At 36.1% G+C, this 22788-nt stretch overlaps 2 protein-coding genes and 1 pseudogene across 2 annotated transcripts; all 3 read left to right on the top strand.

Moving 5' to 3' along the window:
• Positions 1 to 8: 8 nt before the first annotated feature.
• On the top strand, positions 9 to 1639 carry LOC107415405 (2-methylene-furan-3-one reductase). The gene is made up of 4 exons (XM_016023726.4): positions 9 to 429; positions 556 to 879; positions 962 to 1121; positions 1214 to 1639. Exons 1-4 carry the CDS (start codon positions 208 to 210, stop codon positions 1477 to 1479), a joined length of 972 nt encoding a protein of 323 aa, XP_015879212.3. The 5' UTR covers positions 9 to 207; the 3' UTR covers positions 1480 to 1639.
• A 3951-nt stretch (positions 1640 to 5590) lies between these two features.
• On the top strand, positions 5591 to 12434 carry LOC132803598 (2-methylene-furan-3-one reductase-like). The gene is made up of 6 exons (XM_060816838.1): positions 5591 to 5791; positions 5924 to 5962; positions 7968 to 8056; positions 11498 to 11816; positions 11926 to 12076; positions 12169 to 12434. The coding sequence occupies exons 1-6, from the start codon at positions 5591 to 5593 to the stop codon at positions 12432 to 12434; spliced, it is 1065 nt and encodes a 354-aa protein (XP_060672821.1).
• Positions 12435 to 15197: 2763 nt separating this feature from the next.
• LOC107415365 (EP1-like glycoprotein 4) lies at positions 15198 to 16475 on the top strand (annotated as a pseudogene).
• The last annotated feature ends 6313 nt before the right edge of the window (positions 16476 to 22788 follow it).

Genomic DNA, 22788 nt, shown 5'->3' on the forward strand with positions numbered 1-22788 from the left:
CAAAAATCACATGGTCTGGGATCTTGCGGTTCTCATCCCTTACACAAAAATATAAGGGCCTTACATGTAGATCCAACATGGTAATTACTATTATTATTGATAATATATTTTTATTTTGTGAATGGGACCGCGAGGTTCCAGGAGTTTCCAATTTTTGCTCCTTTTGGTGTGCTATCAAGAAAGCTTTTCCTACTTTACATAGCGTCCATGGCTGCTGCTGCTTCCGGCGAAAGCATTCCCTCTGTAAATAAGGCTTGGATCTACTCGGATTATGGAAAAACCTCCGATGTGTTGAAGTTTCATGAAAGTTTCCCAGTTCCTGAAATAAAGGAAGATGAGGTGCTGATCAAGGTTGTTGCAGCTGCTCTTAATCCAGTTGACTGCAAGAAGATGCGTGGAGTGTTCAAAGAATATCACCCGCCTCTACCTGTGAGCTTATCTTCTTCTTTCTAGTCAATCACTATCCGGGTTTATCTATTTACGTCTTTAAGAAAAACAGGAGAAATTTATTTATTTTATATCATTTTCGGATGATCGTGTATTTGTTTTTGGCAGATCGTTCCAGGATTAGATGTAGCTGGAGTGGTGGTAAAGGTGGGAAGCCAAGTTAAGAAATTCAAGGTTGGTGATGAGGTTTATGGGGATATCGCTGAAAAGATTAAGGAGGAACCAAAAAAGTTCGGAACTTTGGCTGAGTACACAGCGGCTCAAGAGAAAGTGTTGGCTCTGAAACCCAACAATCTGAGTTTTGTGGAAGCTGCTAGCCTTCCTCTGGCCATTGAGACCGTCTATGAAGGCTTTGAAATAGCTCAACTCTCCGCTGGCCAATCCATTCTTATTCTCGGAGGTGCCGGCGGAGTTGGAACCCTGGCTATTCAGGTGATCATAGATATGTTTTCTCTGTTTCTTAATCCATATATATGTATTTTCTCTGTTTTATATGGTTTTAGTGATCATATAGCTTGCGAAGCATGTTTTTGGAGCATCCAGAGTGGCAGCTACAGCAAGCACTAAGAAACTAGACCTGTTAAGGAGCTTGGGTGCTGATTTGGCCATTGATTACACTAAGGAGAAGTATGAGGAGCTTCCTGAGAAATTCGATGTCGTTTTTGATGCAGTTGGTGAGATTGTGATCATAATTCATTGCGGTTTCCATAGAAGATGAGGTTTATAATATTTGGAATATTGATGATGATATTTGGAAATGAAACAGGGGAAGATGGACGACCAGTGAAGGCAGTGAAAAGAGGGGGAAAAGTGGTGTCAATCCAACACCCTGTGGCTCCAGCAGCTGAATATTTTATTCTGACTTCAACTGGAACTATTTTAGAGAAGCTGAAACCTTACCTGGAGAGTGGCAAAATAAAGCCAATTCTCGATCCCAAAACCCCATTTCCATTTTCAAAGACTTTGGAGGCCTTTGCCCACCTTGAAACTAGACGTGCTATTGGCAAGATTGTCGTGTATCCTATCCCATGACTTGATGCTAGCCCTGAATCCTTTCCTTGATTGCTATGTGTAAATCTTCTTGCTATGCTTATTTAAATAAAGGGGTTTTAATCTTTTATATGTAAATTAATATGTTAAGGTCAATGTCTCTAATAAATGTCTGCTATAAAACAATGTGTTATTTTTTCAATTTATGATGCTCTTTTTAGAATTCAAATATTCTTTTGATACACTACAGATTTAATAATGGTTTTACATTTTATTAAAAAAGAAAAAAAGAAAAAGAAGATGAAGATTAGATTTTATAGATATATATACAAGCAATTTTTAATTTGTTTCCATTTTCCACCAACTCCTACATGAAGGAGAGATGCTTCATAAGAATGGGACAAAATAGGGAGAAGAAGTATAAAAGGAGGGATCGAGGAAAAGTGAGAAGCAAAAGATACATGATTTGGTATAGTGGGGTAAAATAGAAGGAAAAAGAATTTTTTTTTTTTTTTAATTTCCTCCTCTTTATTAATGATATTAAATTGTCCTCTAATTTGTTAATAAAAAAACGATAAGTCATAAAAATAAGTAAATTTGTCTTATAAAATTTTATTTCCTTCCTTCAATTTCACCAAGAACATATTTTAAATTTGCAATGATAACAGTTGTCAATGTCAGCTTTAATCATGGAGCTGATGTGGAATGACACCCTTCTTGATTAGGGTCTCTCTCCTCTATTCCTCATGACATATATATTTGAATATTTTTTTTAACTTTTTTGTAAATAATGTTTAAAATAGTTTTAAAAGTTGAAATATTAAATGTCTTGTAAAAATAATGATAAAAGAAGGGCTTCTCTTTCATTATTTTACGTTTTCAAGTTTCACGTTTTATTATTAATAAGCAATTAATATCTATAAATAATATTGTAATTTTTTAAAAATTTAAAATCATAAATTACCTTTTCTTTCAATGAAGCTATAATTTTGATGTAATTCAAGTTTGTTTTTTGGGATATATACAACTCATAAATCTCTATCAAACACGCATAAATCTCTATAAAACTCTTATCCTTTCAGTTTTTTAATCTTTTAAATCTTTCCATCATCTTCCACAAACTTGGATATATACAACGCATAAATCTCTATAAAACTCTTATCCTTTCAGTTTTTTTATCTTTTAAATCTTTCCATCATCTTCCATTTTCTATCAAATATAATATTTAGTATTAATTGCAAAAATGGTGTTGTTTTTTAACACGTGTGCCACTCCACTCCACAATCCACTGTTTACAAATGAAAAATTTCCATTTAGGTAGCGCCAGTATGAAGATGTTAGTGTTTTCTCTTTCTTTTTTTTTTAAAATAATTTTTTAAGTGAACTTTTAAAATTATTACCATTATAGCATGAAATTTTGAATACTTATAATTTAACAAAAAAATATTTTTATTTATTGTACTCATTATTTATTTTGAATAATAATAAAAAAGCTAACCTATAAATTCGCCTAAGCCCTCAAAATCCCAGAACCAGCTTGTCTATTGTGCATCCACTCCCTTTACTTTGGTGTCCCTTCTTCTAGCTCATGCCAAATGATAGGTTCATTCATCCTTCTTTTCCCATCTCATTTCTTCCACATTTATACTCTATCAAAAATATTCCTTGTACTTGCTCTAGGGGTCAGTCCAAAATTTTTTTTTTTTATCAGTTATAATAATTTTCTTTTTATTTTGATGTTTTGAATCTACAATCTTTCGATTATAGGTATGACGATCAGTTCTATATTAAAGTAATTGTTTTTCCTTAATATTAGACTCAAATTTTCAATACCCAAATTATAAATATGTAAAAAAATAAAATACAATAACAGACAAACAAAACAAAGGGTTCTTATATCCTTTAAAAAACAATTAGAAAAACTCCTTCTTATAGTAAGCCAAAAAATAAAAAGAAAATAAATTTAATTAATTAATTAATTAGAATATTATTTTAATTAGTTAAAAATAAATTTAATTCAATAAATATATGAATCCCATCGACCTTTTAATTGTGAAATCCACTTGCAAATTTAATTGCAATTTTAATGTTAAATTTGGCACAAAAATATTATTAATAAATCTTACCATTCCTATTGGAGTAATAAAATATGCAACTTGTGCGCTTTTTTACAGCTAGCATTGCCAAAATAACATGCCATTGTGAATGCTCTAGATTACAGTCACATCTCAATGTATTTTTTATTTTTTTGGTTCCCTGTTTTAATTTTCTCAGACAACATACATACTGTTAGAGTTTGTGACCCGAATTCTTGTTGACCCGACCCGAAAAGCTCGTGGTGCGACCCATTTGGTGAAACTAAATTTTGGAGAAAAATTTGGGGCTCTGTGGTGGAAGCGGAGGTCTCGGGCCGATAGGGTTTCTTCTGTACTATATATATTTCTGTATTTTTTGTTCGGCCGTTATTGGGGTTTTTAGGGTATCTCGAAATTTGGCTCACCTTGTACAAATATTTCGATATTGGATTTGCTTCTCCCTGCCCGTGGTTTTTCTCGTCAAGGGTTTCCACGTTAATTGTGTGTTTGTTCTTCGATTTCTTTGTTTCTGTTGCCATTTGTTTTTCTCCCAATTTCGTAACACATACATACATACATACATATATATATATATATATATATATATAACCCATGCCTATGCCTGCTACTTCCACCAATCCAAATTATCCAATAAGACCCTTTGTAAATAAAGCGAATATTGGGAGAAATTTTTCGGTACGTACGCAGCGTCGAAGCTTATTTGATACACATACACAATCAGGTAAAGCCATGTGAACATTACTGTATAACACCTCAGATTAATGAGTAAGAGACGATCTCAAGCTGGCTTGCCACCGTTTATTTCTTTTTTCTTTATATATTTTTTTGTCTGTTGCTCTCTACTACTCTCTTTCTTTTATGTTTGAAACAATATCCAATTTTTGCCGGACAAGCTCAAGAGCACCATCAAGAAAAGGTTCTTCCAGAGCGAATTATGATCAGATTCTGATCATGTCATTAGATGGTGAGTAAATCGAAGTGTAGAGCAGTTAGATGCATCAATTGAAATCCTCCATTTATTCCCGGTTTCTTATAAAAAAAATCAAATAAAATGAAGTGATTTTTTGACTAGGGATTATGCGATTTATGAAGATTCGCAATGGATATTATGTGCTTGGGTTGCTTCCCACACTTCTCCATTGCAATTGAAAGGGCATCATAAAGTGCACCCCTTTATTTCTGCATCTTTTTCAAGATTTTTAAATCTGTTTCTGTTTTTCCAAATGCATTTTTGTCACCGTTGTTTGGATGGATATCTAATAAGGAGAAGAAAAGACGGAAATGGTGATAGATTTAGATGTCCAAAGCAGAGGAATAGAGACGAACTGAGAAGAGAAGAAGCGAGAGACTTTGGGATACGACGTAAAATGCTCTCTGATTCATCAATATGATATGTTACTAACAATACACATTACTTGAATGGGTATGTGTACCAAGTAAGCTTTCAAGCCGTGTACACATTGCGTGCTAAAAAATTTCTTCAATACTCAGATGTAAGACCACCTATACAAATAACCTAAAAGAACAACAACAACAAGTAAGAATTTTGGTTTGGGTGAAAATCTCCTCCCATTTGTAACACTTTAGACTTTGCTTATGAAAATATTCACATCAAACCCATAATTAAACTTAAGAGCAAATAAAGTATGGAGAAAGAAATTGGAATATTATATATATATATATATATATATATATATTTATATTTAATAATACCCAGGCCAATAACACTGTAGCAGCGAATGAAAGTAGGGTGGTAATTTATGATGGGTTCTCGAGCCAAATTCATGTTGCCCTCATTAAAATAACAAAAAAAAAAAAAAAAGATTTGCTACGGCTTTGACAACATTAATACCTGCATTGGATGAACCTCATCATTTTTTTTTCTTTATGTTAATAATCGGACAACGTCATCCGAAAATGTGTCCAGATGCACAACCAAATTTGTGTAAATTTCAATATGTGTATTAACTTTAATTGATAATTCCTATAAAAGAGACGCATCGCTTTAATCTTATGTTGTGCTCTCAAGAAAAGTTGTTCCTACTTGCATAGTATCCATGGTTGCAGCCTCTGTAAACAAGGCTTGGGTCTACTCAGATTACGGGAAAACCTCCGATGTGTTGAAGTTTGATGAAAGATTCACAGTTCTTGAAATAAAAGTAGATGAGGTGCTGATCAAAGTTGTTGCAGCTGCTCTTAATCCAGTTGATTACAAGAAGATACGTGGACTGAGCAAAGAACTTAACCCTCCTCCACCTGTAACCATAAGCTTATCTTCTTCTTTCTAGTCAATCGTTATCTGGGTTTATCTATTTACATCTTTAAGAAAAACAGGGGAAATTTATTTATTTTATATCATTATCTGATTGTCATCTATTTGTTTTTGGCAGATCGTTCCAGGAACTGATGTAGCTAGAGTGGTGGTAAAGGTGGGAAGCTAAGTGAAGAAATTCAAGGTTGGTGATGAGGTTTATGTTGTGGTTCTCTGACCACTTTAGAGAAGAAATATGAGAAGAAAAATAAAAATTAATTCTATTACTCTCTTGGAAATATAATACAAAAATAAAAACTTCTCTCGTGAAGGATTCTTACGTGGAACCTCTCTCTACACTGTCAAATTTTCTTTGGAATTGCTCACTTTTCTCTCAAGCTCTCTTTGGAACTTAAACACTACTCTCAACACTCCTCACTTGGGTGTTATTGAGGTTGCACCGCTTTTGCTTGAATATGCATGCAACGGGCCTATTTATAACATTACTAAGTCGGTTGCATGGCCACCATTTTCAACTTCTTTTGACAGGTGCCCACAATTGTTGAGCAAATTATTTTTCGATGTTAATTGCAGCAACCATTGTCAACAATAGTGGCTGAGCAGTCTTCACACTGTCGGTGCAGTGGTGGTGCGGCTGGACTTCACAATTCTCCCTCTCCAGCCGCATTTAAAAACTGATGGTCATCTGCCATCCATTCAAGCTATGTCTCTGTATAGCTTCTCCTTTTCTTGAGCAACAACTTTTGTTAACATGTCTGCTGGATTCTCCTTTGTGTTGATCTTCATCAGTTTCAGCAACTGTTGATCTATTACTTCGCGTATCCAATGATAGCGGATATCAAATGTGCTTTGTACGGGAATGATACATTGAGTTTTTGCACAAATCCATGGCACTTTGGTTATCACAATGTATCTTGTAGTCTTCTTGCTTGATGCCCAATTCCGTGAGAAAACGCTTTAACCACAATATTTCCTTATCCGCTTCCGCTGCGGCAATGTACTCTGCTTCAGTAGTGGATAAAGCAACACACTTATGCAATCTTGACTGTCATGACACAGCTCCCCCCGCAAAAGTGTAGAGATAACCTGATGTAGACTTTCTATTATCAGGGTCTCTGGCCATATCTGCATCTGTATAGCCTTCTAAGATTGGATCACCTCCCCTGTAGCACAAACACAGCTTCGATGTACCTTTAAGATACCTGAAAATCCATTTGACTGCTTCCCAGTGTTTTTTTCCAGGATTTGAAAGAAATCTGCTCACAACACCTATTGCGTGAGCAATGTCTCGTTTGGTACACACCATTGCATACATCAGACTTCCTACCGCTGAAGAATATAGTACTGAAGCCATCTCCTCTATCTCTTCTTTGGATGAGGGGCACAATCTCTTGCTCAACTTGAAATGATTTGCAAGTGGAATGCTGACCGGTTTGGCTTTATCCATGTTGAATCTTTTTATCACCCGTTCAACATACTTCTCTTGAGATAGCCATAACCTTCTATTCTTCCTATCTCGGATTATTTGCATTCCCAAAATTTGTTGAGTTGGTCCTAAGTCTTTCATATCAAAGGACTTAGACAATTCTTTCTTCAGCTGACTAATCTTCATTGCATCTTGTCCAACGATCAATATGTCGTCCACATATAGCAAAAGTGCAATGAAGTTTCCACCTGAAAATTTTTGAATATAAACACACTGATCTGCTGCAGTCCTTTTATAGCCTTGACTCACTATAAACGAGTCAAACTTTTTATACCATTATCTTGGTGCTTGCTTGAGGCCATACAAGCTCTTCTTCAGCTTGCATACGAGGTTTTCTTTCCCTAAAACCTCAAATCCTTCTGGCTGCTCCATTTAGATTTCCTTATGTAAATCATCATGAAGAAATGCTGTCTTCACATCCATCTGTTCAAGCTCTAGGTTTAGACTTGCTACTAAACCAAAAATGACTCTAATTGAAGTCATTTTTACCACTGGTGAAACAATCTCATCAAAGTCAATTCCTTTCTTTTGAAGAAATCCTTTGACCACCAATCGGGCTTTGTGTTTCACCACCCTTCCGCTGCCATCTTTCTTGAGCTTGAACACCCATTTATTCTTTAGTGCCTTCTTTCCTATTGGAAGCTCAACCAACTCATAAATATGATTGTTCTGCAAGGATTCCATCTCATCTTATATTGTTGCAGCCACTTTTTCTTGTCTTGATGAGAAACAGCTTCCTGGAAACTCTCTGGCTCCCCCTATTCAGTAAGCAGAACATACTTGGATTTTGGAAATCTCTTTGATGGAATTCGGCCTCACTAAGATCTCCGAACTTGTAAACCACTGGTTTCACGAGGTGTACCATCATCTGACCGCTGTGATGGCCCTGCAGCTGCTTGAGAGGATTGAGTCTCCCCCTGCTCAATATCCCCTTCTTCCTCCTGGTCTGATTCTGGTATATCTTCATGCACCTCATTATCCTCTGTGCCTATTTGTGCTGGTGCTGGATTAGGACCAAAATTCTCGGCACTAGAACTACAATTAGGAGACATTCTGGGATTTTCAATGTCTTCCATTGTCTGGTTTTCATGGAATACTACATCCCTGCTTCTAATAACCTTCTTTGGTTTCGGGTCCCATAATCTGTATCCGAATTCTTCATCTCCATATCCTATAAAGATGCATGGAGTAGATCTTGCATCGAGCTTCTGTCTCAGCTCCTTGGATACATGTACATAAGCTAAACAACCAAACACTCTTAAATCAGAGTAGGAGGGAATCTTACCCAACCACACTTTCTCCAGAATTTCAAAATTCAATGGTATTGACGGTGATCTGTTGATTAAATAGCAGGCAGCACGAATAGTTTCTCCCCAGAATGGCTTTGGCAGCTTAGCCATACTGATCATACTTCTGACCTTTTCCATAATGGTTCGGTTCATTCTTTCGGCTATTCCATTATGTTGTGGGGTGCAAGGGACCGTCTTCTCATGTCGAATGCCGTGTCTTCTGCAGTAGGCATCGAACTCCTTGGAAGTATACTCTCCTCCATTATCTGAGTGGAGACATTTTAGCTTCTTTCCTGTTTCACGCTCTACCATGGTATGAAACAGTTTGAAGCAATCTAATACCTGGTCCTTTGTTTTTAAGAAATATACCCATACCTTCCAAGAAGCATCATCAATGAAGGTCAGGAAATACTTGTTGTCACCTAATGATTCCACCTCCATGGGACCACAAACATTAAAGTGCACCAGACTAAGTAACTCTGATATTCTCGATGTAGAGGAACTGAATGAGACTCTATGTTGCTTACCAAACAGCAGTGACTACAAGGATCTAGCGTAGCATCCTTGCAAACAGTGATAAGCTTCTTCCTTGCCAACGTGGACAATCCTTTTTCACTCATATGACTGAGTCTCTGGTGCCACAGATTTTGAGACGCCTCTCCTTCTGCAATATTGAGGCTATTTGCACATATCTTCACATGAGTCTTGTACAGCATTCTACAAATATGTCCTCGGATGACAACTATGGCACCTTTCGTCATTTTCCATGTGCCTTTGCTGAAATAGTTATCATAGCCTTGCTTGTCTAAGGCTGCTTTCGAAAGTAGATTAAGCCGAAGATCCGGAACATAACTGACATCCTTCAAAGTGATTGTATAACCAACATTCATTTTTACCTAAATATCACTAGTTCCCATAATCTTTGCAAAACTGGAATTTTCCATCTTTACCGTACCAAAGTCTCCTGCTTTGTACGTTTTGAAGAAATTTCTGTGTGGAGTGACATGGTAGGATGCTGCAGTATCGATTATCCACTCAACATCTTGGGTTGATATATGGAGGCATGTCTCTTCTTTGGTGGAGCAAAGCGCCACTTCTCCTGTAATAGTGACTAGTGTCTCTCCATCCTTCTTCGGCTGATTACCTTGGAGTCTCTGCTCTCTCAACAACTTTCTGCAGTTCTTCTTCATGTGACCCTCCAGGCCACAATGATCGCACTTATATGATGATTTTTTACCGTCTGTAGATCTGCCTCTGCTCTTGCTCCTGCTTCTCCCCCTATCTCGACTACCTCTTTGCTATCTTCCTCTCTCTATGATGAGGGCATGTGACTGATCCATGCCAATGTCCTTTCTCCTGGCCTCTTCATTAAATAGAGCATCCTTAACCATAGACATAGTAAGTTTGCCATTCGGGGCTGAATTGCTGAGAGAGATTACCAATGTCTCCCCATTGTCTGGAAGAGAGCTTAGAAGTAGGAGGGCTTGATCCTCATTCCCTAGTTGGTAATCCACAGCAGATAGTTGATTTACCAAGTTCTAGAACTCACTGGTATGCTCGGCAACAGAAGTTCCACCCTGTAATTTTAGATTTACCAATCGCTTAAGCAACAGGGCTTTGTTCTGAGTAGTCTTGGCCTGGTACATGTCCTCCAATTTTGTCCAGAGGGCATATGCATCCGTTTCCTTTGCTACATGGTGGAAGACACTATGGTCAATCCATTACCTGATCTGGCTAATCGTTTTCTTGTTTAATTTCTTCCATTCTGCTTCTTTGCTGGGAATCGAGGTTTTCTCCTTTAGCTTCTATAGGATCAAATAGATCCTTACAGTTGAGGAGATCTTCCATCCGAGGTCTCCAAAGTGTATAATTTGTGGCAGTGAGCTTAACCATAGCTCCCGAAGGTGATTCTTCCATTGACATTATGGCTTGACCAAAAATGGAGCCGAATTTGGCAAAACGGAGTTAACCGTTGCGTCCAGAATGGCCGAAAATGGTGGACTTGACTCTTCCAGGGTCAAAATATAATTACTAGAATTTTTGAGGGCAAAAATTTAATTTTCCAAAAATTATGGGTTAACTTGTAAATACAGAAACTATAGGGGTTAATCTGTAATTTTCAACAATTTAGGGGCTGTTTCATAATTTCATAAACTTCTGATGACGTGGCAAATTGTGTTGACGTGTCAACATGTGGCAAATGATGTGGCGATTGCATGGATGACAATGTGTCGGTCGCGTGGCAGATGACGTCGCTGCGTGTGATGACGTGTCTGCTGACGTGGTCCTCTTCAACCTCCAGACGGCGCATGCAGCGCGTGAGGCGCGTGATCTGCTGCAGAAAATTTCAGGCGGCATGTGAGGGCGCGTTAGGATTGTCTTTTCTCTCTGACGAACTTGGTTGTTCTCGTCTCGTCGAGTAATTTCACCTGGTATTTTCAAATTATTGATTTGAGCAACTTTTCGAAACACCAACTTGAAGAACAACGTCTCTGTTTCTTCAAATTTTGAACCCAAGCTCTCGACTTGGAGCTCTGATACCACTTGTTATAGTTCTCTGACCACTTTAGAGAAGAAATATGAGAAGAAAAATAAAAATTAATTCTATTACTCTCTTGGAAATAGAATACAAAAATAAAAACTTCTCTCGTGGAGGATTCTCACGTGGAACCTCTCTCTACACTGTCAAATTCTCTCTGGAATTACTCACTTTTCTCTCAAGCTCTCTTTGGAACTTAAACACTACTCTTAACACTCCTCACTTGGGTGATATTGAGGTTGCACCGCTTTTGCTTGAATATGCATGCAACGGGCCTATTTATAACCTTACTAAGTCGGTTGCATGGCCACCATTTTCAACTTCTTCTGGCAGGTGCCCACAATTGTTGAGCAAATTATTTTTCGGTGTTAATTGCAGCAACCATTATCAACAATGTTGGCTGAGCAGTCTTCACACTGTTAGTGCAGTGGTGGTGTGGCTGGACTTCACAGTTTATGGGGATGTCGCTGAACATGTTACGGTGGAACCAAAAAAGTTCGGAGTTTTGGCTAAGTACATAGCGGCTCAAGAGAAATTGTTGGCTATGAAACCCAACAATCTGAGTTTTGTGGAAGCTGCTAGCCTTCCTCTGGCCATTGAGATCGACTATGAATGCTTTGAAATAGCTAAACTCTCCGCTGGCCAACCCATTCTTATTCTCGGAGGTGTCGGCGGAGTTGGAACCCTGGCTATTCAGGTGATCATAGATATGTTTTCTCTGTTTCTTAATCCATATATATGTATTTTATCTGTTTTATATGTTTTTAGTGATCATATATATGTAAATATATTTTATAGCTGCGAAGCATGTTTTTGGAGCTTCTAGAGTGGCAGCTACAACAAGCACTAAGAAATTAGACCTGTTAGGGAGCTTGGGTGCTGATTTAGCCATTGATTACACTAAGGAGAAGTATGAGGAGCTTCCTGAAAAATTCGATGTCGTTTTTGATGCAGTTGGTAAGATTGTGATCATAATTCATTATGGTTTCCATAGAAGATAAGGTTTATAATATTTTGAATATTGATGATGATATTGGGAAATGAAACAGGGGAAGGTGAACGACCAGTGAAGGTCGTGATAGGAGGAGGGAAAGTGGTGGCAATCGCATACCCTGTAGCTCCACCAACTGTCTTTTTTACTCTGACTTCTACCGGAACTACTTTGGAGAAGCTGAAACTTTACCTGGAGAGTGGCAAAATAAAGCCAATTCTAGAACCCAAAACCCCATTTCCATTTTCCAAGACTTTGGAGGCATTTGCCCATCTTGAAACAGAATGTGCTATTGGCAAGATTGTTGTGTATCCTATCCCATGACTTGATGCGAGCTCCTGAATCCTTTCCTTGATTGTTTTGCGTAAAACTTAATGTTAGGGTTATTTAAATAAAGGGGTTTTAATCTTTTTTATGTAAATTAATATGTTAAGTTAAGGGCAATGTCTCTAAGATATGTCTGCTATAATGTGTTATTTTTTAAATTTATGATGCTCTTTTTAGAATTTAAATATTCTTTTGATACACTTCCGATTTAAGAATGGTTTTACATTTTAGAACCCCAAAAAAAAAAAAAAATGAATATTAGCTTTATACACATAAATAGAAGCAATTTTTCATTTGTTTATCTAATAGTTTCCATTTTCCACCATCCCCTATATGAAGGAGAGATGCTTCGTAAGAATGAGCCAAAATAGGGAGAAGAAATATAACAGGAGGGATCGAGGAAAAGTAAGAAGGAAAAGGTACATGATTTTGTATAGTAGGGAAATATAGAATGAAAAAGATCTTTTCTTCTTTATTTTCTTGTTTTTAAATTTCATGCTCTTTATTAATGGTATTAAATTGTCCTATAATTTATTAAGCAAAAAATATTAAAAGTCTTAAAGATAAGTAAATTTGTTGTATAAAATTTTATTTCCTTCCATTAACTTCATTAAAAACATATTTTAAATAAAGATATATTTAATGGAATTGATAAAGATTATACTTTTTTATCTTTTTCTGTTCAAATTCAAGCCTATAACAAATTGATAAAGCGGTTAATTACCATAAAAACAAAGGACATACTCCAAATTTTGCGTAGGCATCAGTTGTGCATCCACTCCCTTTACTTTGGTGTCCCTTCTTATAATAAGAAATATGGAGACAAAATGGATACCGCTCGTACCTCAAAGAAAAAACTTGTCCATTATTTTCAACAGTGAAACCCGGTACTTGTCATAATTTCGTGTCCAAATTATGCGTGTCTTAAGTTATCCAAAATTTTTGTCTGTTCCTTCTAACATACACAAGAATTTCTAAAACTTACTTTGAGTCTTTGAGTAGGAGATCAAAAATAAAATCTTGTATGTAACGTAGCGTGTGATGCTCTTCCCCCCCCCACCCCCCCCAAAAAAAAAAAAAAAAAAAAGAGCCCAAACTAACGTAGCAGTGATGTAATTCCAAGTTGACTTATAAAAAGCATTAATTATATGGTAAATTACAGATACATCTCAGTTTTTTTATTATTTTTTATTTTTTTATTTTTTTGGGTTCCCTGTTAAAATTTTATCGTACACATATAAATCCATGGCTGCTGTTTCCACTAATCAAAATTATCCAATAATACCCTCTGTAAATAATGGGAGAAATTTTTCAATGCGAAGGCAGTAAAGACATATGTACATTACCATATAACACGTCAGATTAATGAGTCAGAGAGGATTAATTTCAACGCCGCTTGCCACCGTTTATTTATTTATTTGTTTTTGTCCATTGCCTCTACTACTCTTTTATCCTTTCTCTTTAAAACAATCTCCAATTTTTGCCAGAAAAGATCTAGAGCACCGTCATGAAAAGGTTCTTCCAGAGCCAATTATGATCACATTCTGATCATATCATTAGATGGTGAATGAATTGAAGTTTAAAGCAGTTACGATGCATCAATTGAAATCCTCCATTCATTCCCACATTTCTTATAAAATATAAAATAAAATGAAGTAATTTTTTGATTAGGGATTATGTGTTTTGTAAAGATTCACAATGGATAATATGTGCTTGGGTTGCTTCCCTCACTTCTCCATTACAATTGAAAGGGCATAAAGTGCACCCTTTTATTTATGCATTTTTTCTTTTTCAAAATTTTTAAATCTATTTTTGTTTTTACAAATGTACTCTCATCATCGTTGTTTGGTTATTATATTGAAATAGATTTGATGTTTAACATATTATTCTATACTATAAATACATAAATAACTATAAAATAATTATTCTATACTAATTTTTTATAGAATAATCAATTTAGATTTAAATATAATAAATATATTTATCTTAAAAAAAAAGTATGAAAGAATACTAATTTTGGATTTTTTAAAAAAATAATTATTTTTTTGAAATGGAAGATTATATAATCTTATGAAATAAATATTTCTGAAATTAAAAATATACTAAACAAAGAAATAATTTAATTTATGAAATAATTATTCTATTTTTATATCTATTCTGCTTTAGTATCATATGTCTGCTTAGAAATTTAGAATTATTTTTTTTTTCTCTTTTTTTATTCACACGATTACAAGAATTCAATGAATCTTTTCGTTATACATAACTCACAAACAATTAAGAATTTGTTTGTAAAATTATCTCCACCAAACCCACAAATCATCTATTAAATTCATAAACTATTTCAACTACATAAAATAAAACATGTGTCCGAGGGCCCTATATTTTTCTCGCATAATTTTGTGCCTATCATTTAGGACTGGCTTTAAGCATGTGCATGTGGTGCGGTCACACAAGCCCATAATTACGGGGCACCATAGGCGTATAATATGTTGTACATGTAACTTTTTCCTTAAATTTTTTTTTTAAGGATATATTTTTGTTAAAATTTGTTGAAGCTATTCTTGGAATCAAAGGTCTTATGCCAGATCAGCAGTAAAACTTCAGCAGTGAGGCTTAGCTGTAGAAAATGCCAGCTTAGCTCAACAACTTACTGTTTACACGTGTTTCTTGTATAAAAGCTGTTATAACAGACATTATAAGTAGTTAGTTGAGAAGCTGGTTCGGTAAGCAAACATAACTGAATAATACAACAGTGAATTTTCTCTCAAATTCTCTCTATTTTCTCTGGAACTTTCTCAGCTTTTCTCTCAATAATCTTAGGTTTTCTTAATTTTCTCTCGAATCTTTGGTTCAAGAATTGTCACATGGTATCAGAGCACGACGTAATGATGGAGTAAAGTACGATCCTGATGATCTCTCCATTTCCAAGCAATTTGCTCAAGCTCGACGATGGAAACTATTTCATCTGGAAATCTCAGGTTCTTTCTGTACTCAAAGGTCATAAATTCATTAATTTTCGTCTTTTGAGGATTGGATTAAGGATGAACAACATAATTCTGGTCTTGATGGAAGTCCGACTGTTACAAACATGAAAAATTTTGATCAAGAAAAAGAAAATTGGTATATTCGAGATCAGTTTTTGGTAATGGAGCCTAAAGGATTGGCATTTTATTACAAAAGCAATAACTCAGCTAGACCACTTCTCTACTTTTTTCCATCAGATAGATTGAGCATCCAAAAGGGCTCTCTGGAATCTGTCCAATACCAAAGCGAACCAGAAACAGATGAAGCTTATGCTTACGAGCTGAGATTTGCTTACCAATCGAAAGATGCCTCAAGTGGAGGAACTTCAATCTTGTCCAGGCCCAAATACAATGCCACAGCCTCGTTTCTTCGACTTGGAATTGATGGGAATGTTAAGATCTACACTTAACTATGACAAAATAAGCTGGGGTGGATGGGAGGTCACTTTCACTCTGTTCGATAGGGATTCATTTTGGGTGTGTGCGAGGACAACCAGTGTGTGGCATGCCCTTTGGCAAATGGGTTGATTGGGTGGAGCAAAAGTTGTGAGGCTGAGAAAGTGACCTCTTGCAGAGCAAGCGATTTCCATTACTATAAAGTAGTGTGTGTTGATCAGTTCCCGAGCAAGTTCACTAAAGGTGATTGTGTCAAGGAAAGTGCATGTGAGAGCAAGTGTTCTAAGGATTGCAAGTGTTTGGGCTACTTCTACAACCAGCAGAGTTCGAGGTGTTGGATTGCTTATGAGTTGAAAACCCTCACTAAGGTAGAGAATTCAACCCATGTGGGCTACATTAAGGCACCCAACCAATGGTATTATTGGACGACCCACTTCAATTATTGCGTTCGGTATTATTCCATGAAGGTTTTACTATAATTTTATGTGATGTTCTTTCAGTAATTTTATTTTATTTTTACTTGGAGTTTGTTTTTGTTTGTTGAATTGGCACTAATAAATATCTTACTTTGGTTCTCCATATGAAGAACATGAATTATTAATAAGAAGGTTTATTTATTTGCTACATATTCATCTTTAAACTTATTTATGTATACAATGAAACTCTTTTATATTACAATAAATCATTTTTAATTTGTTGGAGCAGACTTTTTATTCTTGTATATTATATATATATATATATATTGGTAAATTTACTTCCATATTATATAGTCTCGACTATTGCAAGCAAAATTAGTAAAGATTTTTTATTTATTTTTTAAATGTAATCTGAACTTGCCAGATGATAAGTTCAATATAGGCTTTTTAAAAAAGAAACTCAAGTTATGGGCTTAACTATATACTAAAAGGACCAAAGAAACATTTTTTTTTTTAAACTTTTAAAAATACACGTTTTAGTAAACATACTAAATAGCCAAACGACCATATTTTGTGGCAGTACAATGTCTGATTAGTATTAGATGGTTTGGACGCTCAAAAAAGAACTCATAACAAACGTATGTTTACGGATCAAATGGGACCCATCAAAATAAGTTTTATTTTCTTTTAACCCATAAAAAGCAAAAGCAAAGCCAACTCAACCATACAAGAGTATCGTCCACAAGGCTTTGTTCTTCCCATTAGTTTCTTGTATTTCTAACAGTGATGGGCTCAATGCAATTTCCATCTCATGAAATAAGTAAAAAGAAGCTCATATGACATGTCAACCTTATTGATGCAAACCCGCTCGAGCTCGCACCACCGACAACTCGCTGGGGTACTGATCCGATACAGATGAAGACTGGACCGATCACTAGAGCTCAAGCTAAGAGGTTTAAGGATAACCTTGCTGCCTTTATCCAGAGAGTAATTCATTCTCAAAAGGGCTTGTCCATACCTAAAGATAAAAGACCTGTTTTAAGTATCCAAGTGGTGGAGGCTAATACATCGGATACTCATATATCGGACACCCTTGTCTCGGACATTGGAATCTTGCCTCGGACATCTGATCTCTGACTCGGAGCCTTGCCTCGGACATCTGATCTCGGACTTCGGACATCGGATGCAACTTAGCTCAGACAGACATCAGTTAGCTCGGCCAGACACAAGTTAGCTCGGACAGACATCAGTTATCTCGGCCAGACACAAGTTAGCTGGGACAGACATAACTTAGCTCGGTTGAAGACATAATTCAGCCTAGATGTTAAAGTCAGCTCGTTACCTAATTTGCGATTGACTTTATTTCTTTTTGGGTTTTTATTTATTTATTTTCTGGACAAATAACTTTAGGAAGGTTTTTATTTTATTGTAAATTAATTAATTCCTAATTTAATATAAAGGAATTAATTAATCAAACTTAGATTAGGAAAGGAAGTATAGTTGCGGCCAACTAGGTTTCTTTATGTGTGTGGCCGGTTTTTCCTAGGATTTTTAGGGTTTATTTTGTTTCTTTCAAAGCCTATTTAAAGGCTTATTTTTCAATATGAATACAACTTTGATTTGATTGAGAAAATACTTGTGAGATTAATTATCTCTTTGTTCTTTGAGAACACCTAAAACACCATTAGAGAATTGGTTGTTTTAGCTTGACTTATCAATAGGTTTTCCATCCCCTATTGTGGCGTCTATATTATACCAAGGTTTCTAACCACAAGTTGGTTAGGGGTTGAGGTCCATTCCATTAGAACTTGAACTTAATTAAAGATCCGGGCTAATATAATACGGGTTTAGGAGCAGGTCGTCCTAGGTTCGTATCATTTGGTATCAGAGCTAAATTTTGTTCAGGTTTGATCTATCTTTATTTGCTTTATTTGTTTTTGTGTTATTCTGCAATTTTAGCATTAGGTTAAGATTGCTTCTATCATCATACACGTTCTGGATTAAAAAAAAAAAAAAACTCATTCCTAGTTTTACCGTATTTTTTTGTTTCCTAGTTTGTTAGTTGTCTTTCATCATTGTTCTTGTTAATTTTGGTTCTTGTTGATTTTTCTTTGCTGTTTTAGTCTTAAAAATTTGCATTCATATATTCAAAAAAAAAAAAAAAAAAGAGCTTGCAGCAACATATATATATATATATATATAAACTGCACATTGGTGTTTATTTGGAGATCACGGGTTTGGTGAATTTCTGGAGTTGGAATTGCAACTTTGGTAATTATTCTTGCTACTGCAGTTGTTTATGTTCTGTGAGTGAAAAAAAAAAAAAAAAAAAAAGAAGAGGTAAAGCCGAATAAAAAAATAAAAATAATAATAATATTTTGGTTTGTTGGAGTTTGACCTGTTTGCGGGAAATTTGTTGGAGCTGCTGGTTTTTTCATTATTTATTCAATATTTGAGTTGCTAAGGAATTATCTTTGCTGCTGGATAATTGAATTTTGGGTGCTTAAATTATTTGGATTAAAATCAGTTAAAAGATTTGATACAAAACTTGAATTACAAAGAACAACAACCAACAACTATTCTATATTTTTGTTCAATTTGATTCTTGTTCGTATTTGAATTTCTTTTTCTGGAATTTTATTCTTGAACTCATCATCTACTACCATCTGGTGCAGTTTTCAAAAATTCCAACGTTTTCCCATTATGTTATGTGTTTTCTTGTCTAGAAAGCCGAAAAATTAGGATTTGTTGGATTCTTTCGGTATTGCCTACCTTTTGCTTTCTGTTTTGTTGATAAGTTTAATTAAAACATACTAGTGATCTAATTGCTGTTTTGTGGGTGTTTAAATTAGAACTTTGAGATAATCCATTGAGTGCAAAAAGGCAAGAGTGTGTAAGCTTAAAAGAGGGTAAAAGCCGAAACAAGTGTGCAAACACGAGTGTTGAGTCCTTATTTGAGTGAAACACGTAGGGGAGTGAAATTGGTAAGGTCCTATTTTATTTCTATTGCATTATTATACTAACATGGCAGATTCTAGAATAAGAAGAGGAGATCCACCCTTGAGGATCAATGAGGAGGAGTCCGTAGCATTCCATGATGATGCCCGAGCTACCGCGAGTGGAGATCAAGTGGACATGAGAGCTCTTTTGGAGTCAATACAGCGGGTTAGTGCTCCAGTTGAGCATATGAATCAAAGAATGGGGAGGCTAGAAGTTTCCCAAGGAATTCCGAACAGAAGAAATAGACAAGAATTCCATGGAGGGCGAGGCCGAGGACGAGGACGAGGAGGTCGCGAGAGATCGAGAGAGGAATTTGATGAGGAGCCATTTGGTGGAGACTTCGAAGAAGGTATGGACGAAAATTTTGCTGTCCAAGATAAAGCTGGCCGTGGAAGATATAGGAGGGAAGATACAGATGATGGTTTGGGAAATATCAAGGTTAACATCCCACCTTTTATGGGTAAAAGTGATCCCGAAGCTTATTTGGAGTGGGAAGAAAAAATGGAGATGATTTTTGACTGCCACAACTATTCGGAAGGTAAGAAGGTGAAGTTGGCAGCAATGGAGTTTGGCCATTATGCACTCCAATTGTGGACAAATGAGCAAAGCACCCGAAGGAGAGTTGGTGATGACTTGATTACAACATGGCGACAAATGAAAGGAGTCATGAGAAAGCGGTTTGCGCCATCCCATTACCATAGGTTGCTGCATCAAAGGCTTCAATCTTTGTCTCAAGGAAGCAGGTCCGTGGAGGATTATTACAAAGAGATGGAGATGTTAATGATGAGGCTGAATATGAATGAGGATAGGGAGGCAACAATGGCGAGATTTCTTAGTGGTTTGAACCGTGACATTGCCAACCAACTTGAATTACAACAATACTTGGAATTGGAGGAGATGTTGCATGTAGCAATTAAGCTTGAGAACCAATTCAAGAGGAGGGGTGTTTGATACGAACCTAGGACGACCTGCTCCTAAACCTGTATTATATTAGCCCGGATCTTAATTAAGTTCAAGTTCAAATGGAATGGACCTCAACCCCTAACCAACCTGTGGTTAGAAACCTTGGTATAATGTAGACGCCACAATAGGGGATGGAAAACCTATTGATAAGTCAAGCTAAAACAACCAATTCTCTAATGGTGTTTTAGGTGTTCTCAAAGAACAAAGAGATAATTAATCTCACAAGTATTTTCTTTATCAAATCAAAGTTGTATTATTATTGAAAAATAAGCCTTTAAATAGGCTACAAAGCCACAAAATAAAACCCTAAAAACAAAGGAAAAACCGGCCACACACATAAAGAAACCTAGTTGGCCGAAACTATACTTCCTTTCCTAATCTAAGTTTGATTAATTAATTACTTTATATTAAATTAGGAATTAATTAATTTACAATGGGAAGAATAAAATAAAAACCTTCCTAAAGTTATTTGTCCAGAAAATAAATAAATAAAAGCCAAAAAGTAATGGTAGTTTCCTAAAACAAAAAGTAAAAACAAATTAGGAAACTAAAAATGCTAGTCTTTTGATCAAGTTGACTTTGATCAATCTTTGACCTCTTTGAGCTTCAAATCAGCTTCTAGATGCTTTTTAGGATGCCAAATAAGCTGAATATGAAGTTCCACACGTTGCCCATGCTTGGAAAAATAAGAAAAGGCTAATACAGTAAAGCCAGCAAGCAATACAGCAAATTCGGCCAAATTATTGATGCTGTCCATACAAGCCCTTTTTGATTGCATTTGAGGCTGCTTTAACTTGATTCCATGACCTCTTAGGCATACGTATTGAACCCATAAAGCATTGGAACCATTTCATGCTTCCCGGACTCCAAAAATGTACCAAAACCGTCACCCGGGTCCGTATCGGCTTCCACCACTTGGATGCTTAGAATAGGCTTTGTATCTTCAAGTATGGACAAGCTCTATTGAGATTGATAACTCCCTATATAAATACTCCCAGGTTGTCCTTAAATCTCTTAATTTGAGCTCTTGTGATTGGCCTAGTCTTCATCCGTGTTGAGTCAGCACCCCAGCGGGTTATCGGTTGAGCGAGCTCGGGCGGAATCACATCAGTATTAGCACACGGTTTGGAGGAGTTTCTAGTAGTGGAAGGGCAAGTTCAAGTGGCTGGAAAAACAATTCCACTTATGAAAGCAAGCTGAAGCCGAAGCTTGGTGAAGAAGCTACTAAACGGCCAAGAAGGGAACTTAAAGCCGAATATGTTCAAGCCATTAAAGGTGAGATAAAATCTGATCCTAAACCTCAAAAATCCAGGAAAATAATTTGTTTTAAGTGCCAAGGAAGAGGACACATAGCCACCCAATGCCCAAATAGAAGAATCATGGTATTAAAGGGTGACGGTGAGCTGGAATCTGCAAGTGAAGAAAGTGAAGTTGAAACCGAGCAAGAGGAGGATTGCAATGAAGATGAAGCCGAACCTGCAGATACATCTAATGCCAAGTTGAGCTTGGTTTCAAGGAGAGTACTTGCTGTCTACAAAGATGAAGAGCAGATACAAAGAGAAAACATCTTCCACACTCGCTGCGAAATACAAGGTAAAATTTGTAGCATGATTATAGATAGTGGGAGTTGTACTAATGTGATAAGTAATCTTATAGTTGATAAATTAGGCTTGAAAACAATTAAACATCCAGAGCCTTATAGGTTACAATGGTTAAATGATAGTGGTGAGATGAGGGTAAATAAACAAGCCAAAGTAAAATTTAGTATAAGTAGATATGAGGATGTAGTCTTGTGTGATATTGTTCCCATGATTACTGGACATATACTATTAGGTAGACCATGGCAATTTGATAAAGATGCTACTCATTTTGGTCGAGAAGATAGTATTGTTTTCAGGTTTAAAGGGAAGAAGGTCAAGCTGGAACCATTATCTCCTAAAGAGGTTTACAAAGACCAATTACAAATGCAACAAAGGAGAGAAGCCGAAAAGCTCAAGGAAAAAGCAAGTATGGCACCAACGGCTTCACCATCCTTTCAAGAAGGTAAGATTGATGTTGCTGATCAAGGTAAGGTTTCTAAGGTTCATATTGAGTGGAAAGATCAAGAAAAAACCGAAAGAGAGGGGAAAGAAAGCGGCAAACCCGAGAGCTAGGAGAAGGAAGGAAAATCTGAAGGTTTGCGCCAATCCAAGGGAAAAAGAGAAAAAGAAAGAAAAGAAAACCTTTGCTGTTCATGATTTATAAAGAAACTTATTTTAATGATCAAACTAACTTTGAAGAACTTGAATTGCCAAGTTCAATGATTTCTCTTTTGAAGGAATTTGGAGATGCCTTCCCAAATGAAATTCCAAGTGGACTACCACCTATTCGAGGGATAGAACATCAAATTGACTTTGTTCCAGGAGCTACCATACCAAATAGACCGGCTTATAGGAGCAATCCCGAGGAAACAAAGGAGCTACAAAAATAGGTAAGTGATTTGCTTGATAAAGGATACATTCGTGAGAGTTTAAGTCCATGTGCTGTTCCTGTTTTGTTGGTACCTAAAAAGGA

This window comes from Ziziphus jujuba, chromosome 4 (genome assembly GCF_031755915.1).
Source record: "Ziziphus jujuba cultivar Dongzao chromosome 4, ASM3175591v1".
Classification (NCBI taxonomy): Eukaryota; Viridiplantae; Streptophyta; class Magnoliopsida; order Rosales; family Rhamnaceae; genus Ziziphus; species Ziziphus jujuba.